Source organism: Psammomys obesus, unplaced genomic scaffold (assembly GCF_907164565.1).
Source record: "Psammomys obesus unplaced genomic scaffold, mPsaObe1.curated_primary_1811, whole genome shotgun sequence".
NCBI classification, from domain to species: domain Eukaryota; kingdom Metazoa; phylum Chordata; class Mammalia; order Rodentia; family Muridae; genus Psammomys; species Psammomys obesus.
In genome coordinates this window covers 58,823,727-58,837,656 of record NW_026585504.1, presented here as the reverse complement: position 1 = coordinate 58,837,656, position 13,930 = coordinate 58,823,727, and the positions used below count along the sequence as shown (strand labels likewise).

General features: G+C 48.4%; 1 protein-coding gene across 1 annotated transcript; it reads right to left on the bottom strand.

The window, feature by feature from the left end:
* Nucleotides 1-11,259: 11,259 nt before the first annotated feature.
* Nucleotides 11,260-13,361, bottom strand: Tmem185b (transmembrane protein 185B). The gene has a single exon (XM_055601591.1). The coding sequence runs from the start codon at nt 12,955-12,957 to the stop codon at nt 11,905-11,907; it is 1,053 nt and encodes a 350-aa protein (XP_055457566.1). The 5' UTR covers nt 12,958-13,361; the 3' UTR covers nt 11,260-11,904.
* Nucleotides 13,362-13,930: the final 569 nt, after the last annotated feature.

The following is a 13,930-nucleotide window of genomic DNA, read 5'->3' as shown; positions in this document are numbered from 1 at the left end:
GTTCCAGGCACATTCCTGATGCCGTCAACACTGGAGTCTGGTTAGAGTTACACTTACCACTTCAAGGGATTTGTTTATCTACAACAGTGGTCTTAACCCATGGGTCATGGCCCCTTTGGGGGTCACATCTGATATCCTGCATACCAGATACTTAAGATTCATAACAGTAGCAAGTGACAGTTTCGAAGTAGCAGTGAAGTGATTTTATGGTTGGTGGTCATTAGAAAGGTTGAGAATCACTGCTCTGTAGTATGCTGAGAGACTACAGGGAGGAGGGGACCACAGGATAACTCAGAAGCCAGCCTGACATTTCACCATGGCTGCAGTCAGGTCCAACACGGTTTTCAGAGTATTAAGATCCACGGCCAAGAGCAGTTTGTCCTCTGAAGAAGGGGAACTCAGCTGCTGGACCAGCAGTCTCACGGGCCTTGCTCTCTTAAGATCAAGCAGTTTCTGGAGTATGCCCAGAACCGGAGGGACTTCAAACTCTGTAAAGGCTTCAACAAGGTTCTGTGGCAGTGCAGAATTGCAAATGGCTTAATCTAATCAAGAAATTCAAACTAAAGAAATGTAAATTGGCAGTACATAATTGGTAGTGCTAGTGTGGACTCTCATTTCTAATGTTGCATTGCTTCAGAATGACCATGAAAGAATTCTAACTACGGGTGTTCGCAAAGGCTTGTAGTGTTGGTGGCTGGGCAAGTGTTGGGCCTCCTTAAACTAACTGTGTTGTGGTTTGTGAGTTAATAAACTCATGGCCAAGAATATGAAGTCACCTGCCGCTTGGAAGCCACCCAGTTTTGAGTGTTAGTGAATTACAGAGCACAAATAGACCCTGCTGGAAACTGTCAGCATTCCCTTCTGCCTGGTCCTTGTAAAATGGGGTGTTTGTAAAGACACCTGCCTCGCAGTGTGTTAAAGATTAAGTGTGTACTGCAGAAAGGGCTGCCCACAAATGGGAGGTGCTGCACAAGCGTGAGGACCAGCAGCCACTTAGGTGGGTGTAGCGGTGTCTGCATGTAACTCCAACACTGGGGAGGTGTGAACCAGACCCCCGGGGCTTGCTGCCCCGCCAGTCTAGCTGAAGTGACAAGCTTTGGGTTCAGTGACAAACCCTCTGACAACGAATAAGGAATAAGTTGCCTTCTGTCCTCCACACACAGGCAAGTACATCCACGTAAAACCACACTGTGGTGGCTTGAATGAGGTGTCCCCTGTAGTCTCAAGCACTTAACTACTTGGCCCCCAGCTAGAAGTACTGTGTGGAGGCTTGGGAGGTATGCCCTTGCTGGAGGAAGTACGTCACTAGGGCCAGGTGTGACGTTTTAAACACCTGACCGTGTTTGAATTTGCTCTCTGTGCCTGCTTGCTGCTTGGGATTTGAGGTGTGAGCCCCCCATTGTTCCTGCCACCATGCTGTCACAATTCGATGCCGTGGCAGACTCAGCCCTCTGGAACTGCCTTGGTCTTGATTGGTTTTTGTTATTGTTGATTTTGTTTGGTTGGTTGGTTTTGTTTGATTTTCAAGACAGGGTTTCCCTGTGTAGCCTTGGGTGTCCTGGACTCATTTTGTAGACCAGGCTGGCCTCAGACTCACAGAGATCTGCCTGCCTCTGTCTCCCTGAGTGCTGGGATTAAAAGCATGGGCCACCATGCCAATCTGGTCATGGTGTCTTAATACAGCAGCAGGAGTTGGTACCTGAGAATGAGCTGCTGCTGTAACAGATCCGACTATGCTGGGTTGTTTTGTTTTGTTTTTGTTTTTGAGAAGTGTAGAAAGGGTTTGGACCTTGGAACTGAAAAGTGGTAGTGCTCTGAAAGCAGTGCTTAAAGGGCCATGTGAGCAGGCGCTTGGGAGACAGTGCTGAGAGCAACCTGAACCTGCTGCCAGGATGCCCTTATCTTTCTGGAACTGTAAGCTCAAATAAACCCTGAAGGGCTCTAGCAGGCCTGGGTTTGGCAAACATGGTTCTGACAGGCCTTGCCTTTCCCCCCCATTCCCTTTGCCTTGCTAAAAACTGTTAGATTAGATTCCTAAGTCTAGTCACCTAGGTTTACTCCTTAGTTGGTCCCTGCCTCTTCCTGAGGCTGACTACCAAGGTCCAGCTATCAAAGTATTGAAGTCCAGCAATCAAAAGCCCCTTTGGATCACTTAATTAACATGCCCAATTAAATACTTCATTCTAACACAGAGATTCCCTCTTTTACCTTTATAAACTGCCTTTTTCCTATGGGTGGTGTCTGTCTCCTTTCCATCCTTTGTCTCCCTCAAGGACAAATACCCCTTCTCTCTCTCCCTTGTTCCTTTCCCCTTCCCCTCATCCCTTCTCTCTCTCCTGTCTTTGTCTCTTATTCCTTGCCCTCTGATTCTCTGGGCCAAATAAATCTCCTTTGTGCTAAGAACTTGATCTTGGGGGTCCTAGGGCCTTTCAAACACTTCCTTCTCTAATTTGCCTTGATTTTGTTTTATCACAGCAGTAGAAAAGTAACTAATATACACATAATTATACAGTAAATACTTTTATGTTAATTACATTTCTTTACAGGAGGTGGAGACATGTCCTATGACATTCATATGTCAGCTCTCTCCATCCATCATGTGTATCCCAAAGCTCAAACTCAGGTCAGGCATGGTGGCTAGTGCTTTTACCTACAGAGCCATCGCATGGCTTTCCCTAGCCTGCCTTCATTCCCCTACTCATCCCAATAATATGGTGACTTCCATATTATTGGATGGATCCATGAGGGCCTGACCTCACCTGCAGAGAACTGGCTGAGCCACCTCCTCACATTCCTGACTCTCCCCTCGGGGGTTCCTTACTCTGAGTACATGATCTCATACCTCCGTGAAAAAAGCAGAGTGTCTCAGTCAGGAGCCTCCTCAGCAGTCCTTCCCGTAGCCATGCCTGCTGTTCCTTCCTGTTGAAACAGCAGTGGAGTGCTGACGTCCGTCCTGCAGTCCTGCCTTCTCCATACTTCTCTCAATACTGTTTCACTTTGGCACTGAAGCCCTTCCACCTGTTTCTGATGTAATAAGCACAAGCCGAGCTCTTCCTGCCATGTCTTCCAGCTCTCCATCATACACACAGCTCTTGAGAGAACTGCTCTCTGTGTCCTGACTCCAGCAGCCTGGCCCACCTTGCCTACCCTCATGGTAGCATTTGTTGTTCTCTGCCTTCCTTCTGAGGAGCAATGCTTGGGCTTGTCCCATATCTGCCTGAAAGTGACACCCATCCCTGCTGTTGTGCAGAACGAATCACAAAGGTGTGTCTGTGTTCAGAAAGGTGGGGTAAGGGCAGAGCCCCAGCTGACTGCACTGTGTGCCTCGCCAGCTGCACGGCACTCCACCCCTGTTCTCCTGTCTGCCTGGTGCTATTCGGCTTCCTTCCTTAACTCCCTCCTCCAAGACAAGGGCCTAAACCCTGTGGTCCTGAGGTGTGATAGGCCTCTCAGATAGCTGCACAGTCTCCAGTCTGCATCTCCCCCTGTCCTGCCTCTGGTGCTTGTTTGGGTTTTACATGAACAAGTCAGTGTCAAGAGGCGCTGTCTTCCGCTCTGTGCTGATTGTCAGTTGCTTTAGATCGGAACATTGAGTTCCCACCAATGAGATGAGACTCAGTCACCATCTCCATTGGGGATATAAAACAGAGGCCGTTTTAAATGGTGAGTATGCTTGATAGTCTGGCTTGGGTGCCTTGACAAATTGCTTTCACTTTGTTCATGCGTTCCTTAGTGCAACACCATGATGATTCTTTTGCCAGTGGTATGTCTTAAGCAAATCCCATGGCAACACAAAAACAGCTCTCACGTCTGTGAACAGTTCCCCAGGAGCTGCACCTTCTGCTGGACCTTCTGCGGGCTTCCAAGGTTTGCAATGCTGCACATCCAAAGCCCAGTTACAGTTTAACTTGGGCTGTATTTTTAGTCACCTAAATAGCTATTCCTCACCCACCTCTTTTCTGGGCCTAACATCCTGCAACAGATAACACACCTTTAATCCCAGCTCTGTGGAGGCAGAGCAAGTGGGCCAGCCTAGTCTACATTGTGAGCTTCAGGCTGGCCAAGGCTACATGGAGACCTTGTCTCAGTAAAAGGGGGTGAGGAGGATTTGCCTCAGTGGTAGAATGGAAAGAAGGAAAACAACAAACTTCTGAGATACATTAACAAAACCATAGTTTTCATTAACCCAAAGGCTAAGGGTCATGAGCCAGCAGCTCAGACCTACAGCTGAGCATCCTCCACTTTGCTGTAATGGACTGCCTAGTGTTTCCACCAGGGTATGTGAGAAGTGTTTTGATCATAAGACTTTCTTTGTTCTGTTGCCCTAAAATCTTCACAAAACTGATTCCACATAGGAACGTGGAATTTGGGTTGGCCTTATTAATCCATGTTCCTGGGCACGGTCACTCATATTTGGCTCTAAAATAAACTGTTCCTTTGAGGTAAGGGTTGAAGTTTTGTGTCACCACTTCAAAGAGAATGAGAACTGATGCTTCAGTGAAAATGAGAGACCATGGCCTGCGAACACAGACTCATGATACACCCAAATCCATGTTCCAACATGGTAACAGTTCTGTGGACTTTTACAGTAACCGAGCAAAGTTTAAAAATCAAGGCATTTTTGAAAATCATGTTTCTGCCAGGCAGATGGGTTACAGCAAAGGGGAGAGGCCAGATGCCACCAGCTGACATTCTTAGGCTTCGGGTTGATGAAAGCAAGGGATCTATTTGTACATTCCAAAGGATTTACCTAATAAGCACAGGATATTAGGTCAGACACAGAGGTGGACAATGAACAGCGATTGGAGCTTAACACTAGCACAAGAGAAGAGCTCCCAACCAGTTACAGTCCAGTTCTCGACAACATACCATTCAGCTTTGTTGAACATCTAACAGGCTTTGCTGCCTCCCAGAGCTTCAGGTAGCATTGCTTTTGTTCTATCCACCAGAGAAGACTTCTTGGACATGGCTTTAAGCCAATAGAAAGTCTTTATTAGATGCCAGCGGCTACACTGGGTATTCAGGATCATGGTGTAGCCCCTGGCCTTTCTCAGGGTGAGCTTTTAAGCATGCAAGCTATGTTCTGAATAGACATACTTCAGTTAACAAGATCAGTTGGCATGTTTGTAGCAGCTTTATTCATAATAGCCAGAACCTGGAAACAACCCAGATGTCCATCAATGGAGGAATGGATACAGAAATTGTGGTACTTTTGCACAATGGAATACTACTCAGCAATTAAAAACAAGGAAATCATGAAATCTGCAGGCAAATGGTGGGATCTAGAAAAGATCATCCTGAGTGAGGTATCCCAGAAGCAGAAAGACACACATGGTATATACTCACTTATAAGTGGCTACTAGACCTATAAGATAGGATAAACATACTGAAATCTATACACCTAAAGAAGATACACAAGAAAGAGGACCCAGGGTAAGATGATCAATCCTCATTTAGAAAGACAAATGGGAAGGACATTGGAAGTAGGAGAAAACAAGTCACAGGACAGGAGCCTATCACAGAGGGCCTCTGAAAGACTCTACCTAGCTGTGTATCAAAGCAGATACTGACACTCATAACCAAACCTTCGGCAGAGTGCAGGGAATCGTATGAAAGAAGGGGGAGTTAGTATGACCTGGAGAGGACAGAAGCTCCACAAGGACCTAATATATCTGGACACAATGTCTTTCATGAGACTATCTCCAACCAAGGACCATGTATGGATATAACCTAGAACCCCTGCTCAGATGTAGCCCATGGTAGCTCAGTATCCAAGTGGGTACCCTAGTAAGGGGAACAGGACTATTTCTGACATGAACTCAATGGCTGGCTCTTTGACCTCCCTTCCTCCCCTGAGGGAGGAGCAGCCTTGCTAGGCCACAGAGGTGGACATTGCAGCCAGTCCTGAAGAAACCTCATAAGCTAGGGTCAGATGGAAGGGGAAGAGACCACCCCTATCTAAGTGGACTTGGAAAGGGGCAAGGAGGAAAGGTGGGATTGGGAGGGAATGAGGGAGCAGGCTACGGCTGGGATGCAAAGTTAATAAACTGTAACTAATGTTTAAAAAATAAACAAACAAAAGATCGGTTGGCTAGAAGCAGAACTACAGAGGCCAAAAAGCAAGGTTAAAACAGTTAGAGACTTTCCCAGAATTACGGGCCTTGATGGATTGAGCCTTTGTTTTAGTTTTGGCAGGTGGTGCTGTCTACATACTGAGTTTTACAGCCTAAATGGTACTTTCATCATGGACTCAGTTGGGCTAAGGTCTGGGGCCCTGTTCTAGATTAGTCGTAATTCTCGTTTCTCTTCCTCTGCCTATCGGTCTTCAGTGCCTGCTACAGCTCTCCAGAATCCTTTTAAATTACTCTCATGTAATGTGCACATGCATGGGGTTTTAGGTGCATACACGAGTGCATGCCACCGCATACAAGAAGGTCAGAGGACAAGTTGCTGGAGTTGGTTCTTTCCCTCTATTATGTGGGCCCCAAGAATCAGGTCATCAGCCCTCTGAAGTCTGCTTTACCCGAACGGGTACCAATGACAGACTAAAATACAATTTTTACCGAAGTCTACCTTGGTGAGACCAGTGAGTTTATTGGGCTTGCTTACAGAGCACAGCGGACCCCAGAACAGCTTCATCATACCATTAGTCCCACCTCATCATGGGTAGTGAGGGGCTCTAGCAGCCAGGCACAGCAAACAGACCAGAGCGTGACAAACATGGCCAACAGGTTTTGCCTTTTCCCCTTCTCCTCCTTACTAAAAACCTTTAGATGGCATTCCTAAAGCCAGCCCCCAAGGTCCATTCCCTTATTTTGCCACTGACTCATTATTTGGCTAACATGTCCAGTCAGGATTTACCAACTCACCCGAGCACAGACTCCCCCTTTTTCTCCTTAAAAACGCACTCCTGGAAAGAAAAAAAAAAAAACTGCTTGGTCCTGCTGCTGCTGCTGCTGCTGCTGCTATCTGCCTTTGCAACCTCCAGCCCCTGCCCCTCCGGGGTGATAAATCTCTTTTGTGCTGTGTCTGGGTGTGTTCTGTATCTATTGAGGTAGGGGACAGGACCTCCCTTACATATAGTGACCTCATTGTTAAAGGTTTTTTTTTTTTCTTTCTATGCTCATATTTTCTTTTATTTGAGGATTTCATATGTGAGTATACTGTATAATTTCACCTCCTGGAATTTCTTAATTAACCTTTTAACGTTGTCTAGCCTCTCATGGTCACTGATATGGGGTGGTGAAGACCAGTCTCAGGTGAGGATCTTCCTCCTTTATTTATTAAGGGGTGTTAATAGTTTGTAACCATTACCATGGGTCTCTGTCTTATCTGCTCTTTTATTGCTGTGATAAGCACCGCCAAAGGCAGCTTAGGGAGGAAAGAGTTGATGTCACCTTATAGTTTGTAACCCTTCATTAGGGGAAGTCAAGGCCAGAACCTGGAGACAGGAGCTGAAGCAGAGGCCATGGAGGGATGCTGCTTGCTGGCTTGCTCCCATGGCTTAACCTACTTTCTTAAACACCCCAGCCTCACTGACTGGGATGGGCAGCACCGCTTACAATGGGGTAGGCCCTCACACATCAGTCATTCAGCAAGAGAAAGCGGTACAGACTTGCCAACGGGCCCATCTCATGGAGGCATTTCTCAATTAAGTTTCTCTTCCAAATGACTCTAGCTTGTGCCAAGGTAACCACGACAGTTATCCGGGTACAGCCAAGATGACATCTTATGGGCAGAGGAAGAGTTGCTAGACACACCAAAAGTAACTCATTACCAGGACTTTTAATTACTCATTGATCCAGTGAAATGAGTACCTCACATTTAATCGATATATCTATATCTTTATCTATATATCTAGATATCTAGATAGATATCTAGATAGATATCTAGATATCTAGATAGATAGATAGATAGATAGATAGATAGATAGATAGATAGATGGATGGATAGATAGATAGATTTGGGGGTGGTGCAAGACAGGGTTTCTCTGTGTAGCCCTGGCTGTCCTGGACTAGGTTTGTAGGTCAGTCTGGTTTTGAATTTACAGAGATCCGCCTGCCTCTGCCTCCCCCCGTGCTGGGATTACAGGCATGCACCGCAATGCCCAGCTCAATCGCCACAGTTTTTAAACACTAAAATTTTATTTAATGCATATGAGTGTTTTGCCTACATGGAAGTCTTCATACTACATGTCTTCCTGGTGCCCAAGGAGGCCAGAACAGAGACTCACATTCGCTAGAACTGGAATTATTGCCAAAAATTGAACCTAGGTTCTCTAGAAGAGCAGCCAGTGCTCTTAACAGCTGAGCCATCTCTCTGGCCTCCAACTTTGCCATACTTTTGGTATGCTTACAAACAGCCAGCAAGTGTCAGTGGTAGGGTTGGACTAGGATTTGTTTCAGTTGTTGTGTTTTGAAGCAAACTGTCATGTAGCCCAGGTTTATTTCAGACTCATTAAATAGCAGATGTCCTTGAAAGTCTGCTCCACCTGTCTTCCCTTCCCTGATGCTAGGATTACAGGTGTGTGCCACCACACCTGGTTTCCCCAGTGCTACAGATGGAAGCCAAAGGCTTTGGGCATGCTAGGGAAGCACTCAGTCAGTTGAGCTACATCCCCAGAGTGGATGTGGGATTTCTAACCCAGTTGGTGTTCCATTAACAAAACTTTTTTTATTCTGGCGTGGTGGTGACAAGGGGAGGAGGGGAAGAAGGGAGAAGGAGCCTTTGGACTCTTGCAGTTTTTTTAAATGCATGTATGCACGAATAAGTATTTGTGCATGAATATGCGTATGTGTGTGTGTGTGTGCGCGCGCACACACAGTAGAAACAGGGCTTTTCAGCTTCAGGAATTCAACAACTGACCACAGCCCTCCACCGGTACCTAACGGTCTTGATGTAAGCAAGGCCTGACTGGGGACAGCGGATTTGCGTGGGATATTTGTAGCATGGTCCTAACAGTGTCCATTGCTGGGAGTAGTGTTTTTTCCTCAAGTCAGTTTCTCTGTGTAGCCTTGGCTGTCTTGGACTTGCTTTGTAGACCAGGCTGGCCTCAAACTCACAGAGATCCACCTGCATGCGCCACCATGCCCAGCTCTCCATAAACAGTTTTAACCAGCCCTTCATTTGCTTCAGAAACACCGGCTCTTCCATCCCTAAATATTTTCTTAAAGATTTTGTGCATGGTGTTTTGCCTACAAATATGTCTGTGTGCCACTTACGTGCCTGGTGCCTGCAAAGCCCAGAAGGAGTTGATTTCCTAGACCTGGAGTTACAGACAGTTGTGAGCAACCACCTGCACATTAAGAACTGAACCTAGGACCTCTGGCAGAGCAGTCAGTGCTCTCACCTCTGAGCGCTCTCTCCAGGCTCCACCTTTACGTCTCACCAGGGCAGAAGCTGTTCTTTTCCGATACTTTGGTGAGGGCGCAGAGATGAGAGGAGCGGGTAGAGGAGCTGCCCGAAGCTCAGGTGAAGTCTGCCCAGAAGCCAGCAGCGTTTTTTCATGCTTTTTCCTGTCTGGCTTTCTTAGCTACCTCCCTCATGGGCACCTGCTACAAGGATTCCCCGGGTAGCATTCAACCCTGCTACTCAATACAGCCTCTCCCATTCAGCCAGTTGGTGCAAAGCAACTATGTTGCAGGCACACAGAGGCCCCGGCAGCTTTTCAATGTTGTTAGCTAGCATGTAGACAGATGTTTTCACATGGTTTTGAATAATGTTAAACTAGTCAATTCATCTTGTTTGTACATATACGTAAACCAGAGGTCAACATCAGGCATCTTCCTTTATTGCTCTCTCCCTTAAAAAAAATTAATTTTATGTGTATGGGCGTTCTTTACATGCATATCTGTGCGTCACCATGCACCTGTTGCCTGCACAGACCAGCAGAGGGCACTGGATCTCCTCAGTTATACTTGGGAGCCACCCTGAGTGCTGGGAATCAATGTGTGGGTCCTCTGGAAGAACAGCCAGTGCTCCTAACCACTGAGCCATCTTCCCAGCCCCTCCACTTTATTATTATTATTAAGATTTACTTCTTTATTGTTTATACAGTATCTTGTCTGTATGTATGTCTACATGCCAGAAGAGGGCCCAGATCTCATTATAAATGGTTGTGAGCCACCATGTGGTTGCTGGGAATTGAAGGCAGGATGTTTGGAAGAACAGCCAGTGCTCTTAAAACTCTGAGCCATTTCTCCAGCCCCCACTTTATTTTCAAATTTGTGTATGATAGCTAGAAGGCAACTTGAGAGAGTTGGTTCTCTTTCACCATGTGTGTCCTAGAGATCAAACTTGGTCATCAGGCTTTATGGCACACACACCTACGGAGCCATCCTGTGGGTGTCCAGCTTGTATGTTGAGACAGGGTCTCTCAGAACCTGGAACTTTTTAGAACGTTTTCGAACGGCTAGCTGAAAGCCTCAGGGACCTGCCTCCACTGCTCCAGCACTGGACTTCATTCCACATGGATGCTGAGGACCTCGGCACACAGCGCACACTTTATGACTCCATCTCCCCAGCACCAGGTTTATCTTTCTTCAAACAGGACAAGTCTGCCTCATGGCCAGAGTGAAGGGGGCAGTTAAGTACATGGAACTCGACACAGGTAATTCTTAGTAAGCTGCTAATAAAAAGACACCCTCCCCACCCGCCAGTCTTCTCCTTGGGGATATGAGCACTCCATTTTACTTGAAATTCCATTTCCAAGTATTTCTTTCTTTCCAGTTAGAACCTTATTCTTAGAAGGTCTAGCTTTTGTCCTGATTTTGATTTCCTTGTGTGACTCCAGTACCTGAAAAAACATAGTAGTCTTTTGAAATGCCCTAAACATTTGTTTCCTTGTTACTGCCAAAAACACTGGCCCTTAAATAAGACTCATCCTGTTGGCCACTGTCAGGTTCCCACAGTACTGCTCTACACTGCAACAGACCTTAGGCATGGCCACAGCATGTGCTGCAGAATTTGGTTGTTCCTCAGATGGTACCACCTGCAAGGAAGAAGCCAAGGAGGCCAATGACAGTTAGTCTACAGCCTGCCACCATACTGGAGTGTGCCACCTCCTCTCTGAGTGGTGTCCCTTCTGGGGGTGCTATGACACACTTCAGAAATGTGCGGCACACTTATTGTGTGCCACCTAACTTGCCCTGGCATGCCAGACCTTCACTCCTAGTTCTCCAACAGGTCCCCCGTCAGGGACGTAGCAGATCTTATGCAGTCTTTAAGGATAGTTGCAGTAAATATGTATCTACACACAGAAACTTTAAAAAATACTTTAACACAATACATTGGTCCTCCAACAACTACAATTCAACACGGATAACAATGCTAACACATTCATATAAATACTAACATATGCAGGCAAATTCACTCCATTAAAAACTCCAAAAGACCTGTATCAGCAAAGCCCGAAGGAAACCACGTGACCAGTTGGAGCACTAGAACACCAGTTATGAGGGCTACGGAACAGTGGTGGCGGGGAATTTGGTACATTTGCCATTATGTCACAACGGGCACAGTCTAAAATACAATTTTTGACTAGCAGTGTATAAAAATACTTTTTAAACAATACTTTTGGTAGGCGTAAGTAGCACTTAAAAACAAACAGCTATGGAGTTTTCAGGTCTTCCAGAAACAATTCTGTTTCCCCGCCTTTGGCTAGTTTGTAAGACACGGACCTGGAAAGCAAGTTCTCTCGAACATTATGTACACACCCAAGAACACTACAGCCTCCTTCCTCTGCCGACAGTGCACACTGACCACCGCAAGAGGCGTCCATCTCACAGAGGGTGTAAAATAAGGAAGGCCCGTTTCCAATTCCAGGGCTGGATGAACACAGAAAAAAGCGAAGTGGAATTCATCAGGATAGGATTTCTATTTCACTTAAAGGCCCAGCCTGTGAGTTTAGTCTGGCATGTCAATGTTTAACTTGGGAGGTGGAGGAACGTATTTCCCAGGGCTCTGCGTTATAACTACCCGGGCCTTCTTTCCAAACATTGGAGCAATTTTTGGAGCTTCTGGCACCGAAGCGTCTTCGGCATCTTCACTGTCTTCATGATGGAGATCGTAAGAAATATTCCCGTATTCTCTTAAAAACGGGAAAACTTCAAGTAGAAACTGACAGAAATCCCTACGAATACCAAACCACCAATGATTGCCCCCTTTCCGCCTAAACGTCGTGGCCATCAGAGTCAGTAAGGACAGCCAAAGGGGGATGAAAATGGAAATGTAAGAGAGTGTATTGTGGTCATCCAGTCTGTGAACTAGCAGGACCTCAAAGGTGAGCAGGGGTACGACGATGGTGATCCAGCTGATGGCCATGGTCACGTGTGTTCTTCGCTGCTCAGCAACCACATCCAGGGAGCGCAGGAACAGGAGGGACCACACGATGTAGTAGAGAACCACGAGGCAGAGGAACGACATGAGGATCCACAGGGGCACGGAAACCACCAGCCACGGCCAGTGGATAATCCTGTCCAGCCTCAGGGCGATGAAGATGAACTGCAGAATGTTGACCGAGCACAGGATCTCCAGTTCCAATGACCTGTCGTGTCGGAAGCCCCAGACGCAGGCGGCCACCGACACCGGGGAAACGAAGAAGAGTGGCATAAAGACCAGCAGCCAGAAGTGGGTGCCCCTCTCCACCCGGTCGCAGACCAGTATCTCAAACATGAGCAGCAGCAGGTGGATGCCCACGGCGATCAGCATGGCTTTGAACTCCACGCAGGCCTCCCCTTCAGTACGGTAGCGAGGGTTTCGGGCCCACACGCCTGCACCCACTGAGGCGCCCACGATGACCAGGAGCTTCCACAGCCAGATAGGGGCGAAGACCGCCCAATAGCTCCACTGGATGATGCCGTCCAGGCGCAGGGGCAGCAGCACAGAGAAGAGCAGCAAGCAGGCATAGATGAGAAACTTACTGGGGTTGAAGTCCTGGAACAGGCCCCTGGGGTTCATGGCGAAGCTTGCACTGCCTCTAGATGGGCATCCGCCCGCTGTGCGGAGGAGGCACCCGACCACGGCTCCGAGAGGCCGGAACACGTGCGCGCAATCACGTGGCCCGGCCGGAAGCGAGCTAAGGGCACAGCGCGCGCCGGCCGGGAACGGTGCGGTGCCTACGCCGGAGGCGCAGCCCGGGCCCGGTGGCTCAGGCTTGGGTGGGTGCCCACGCCGCCGGCCTTCATCCCGCACCCACGAGGCCGACGCCTCGCTGCGAGCGGCGTCAGGTGGGACCTGGCACGCTGCGGACTCCGCAACCCGCGGGCCGCTGGCTGAGCGGGCCGAGACCTCTGGAGGACGCTTCCTGGAGGAGGCCGGAACATGGAGGAGGGAATGAGCTCACATCCTCCCGGCAGGCTAGGGGGCGGGGCCCAGGGCGGGGCGGGGTCGGAGAACGGAGCGAGCGGAGCTGAAAGGAGGGCTGGACCGGCCTGCCACCGCCGGGGCGGGAAGCGGCCGCAGGGTTCCCCTCCCACCCCCGGCGAGGGAGCAGCGAGTTGTCTGATGCGGGAACCTGGGAGTGCACGGCTAAAGGCGGGTGGCTGGCGGGCGTGGAAGTGTGGGAGAGCGCCGTAACTGTGACTGCCCCCGCACTCATGGAGTTGCTCACGAGGAGCCGTGGCTTTGACGCTGGGTCCGGTGCGAAGGTCGGGGGGTGCAGGCAGTCTACCGGTTAGGGCCGTGCCCAGGGCAAAATTCCACCTTGGCAGAGCGACTAGCGAATCTCTGGCTGCCCCCAAAAGGTTGTGCGGAGTGCCTAGGTGCTTAGGAGTGCTCTTCTGTGTTACCCGGGAGGTGGAGGCTGGGCACCTGGGAGGGAGTGAGGGAGCGGGTTTAAAAACGACCCGGAGAATGTTTGGTTAGCGACAGAATTAGGCCTTAGATTCAGGACTCCCAACCTGGAGCTCTGTTTATTAATTTGTTTGGCCTT

Bases quoted from the DNA above. Each gene is read 5' to 3' on its own strand.
- Tmem185b (XM_055601591.1), bottom strand. From the start codon at position 12,957: ATGAACCCCAGGGGCCTGTTCCAGGACTTCAACCCCAGTAAGTTTCTC.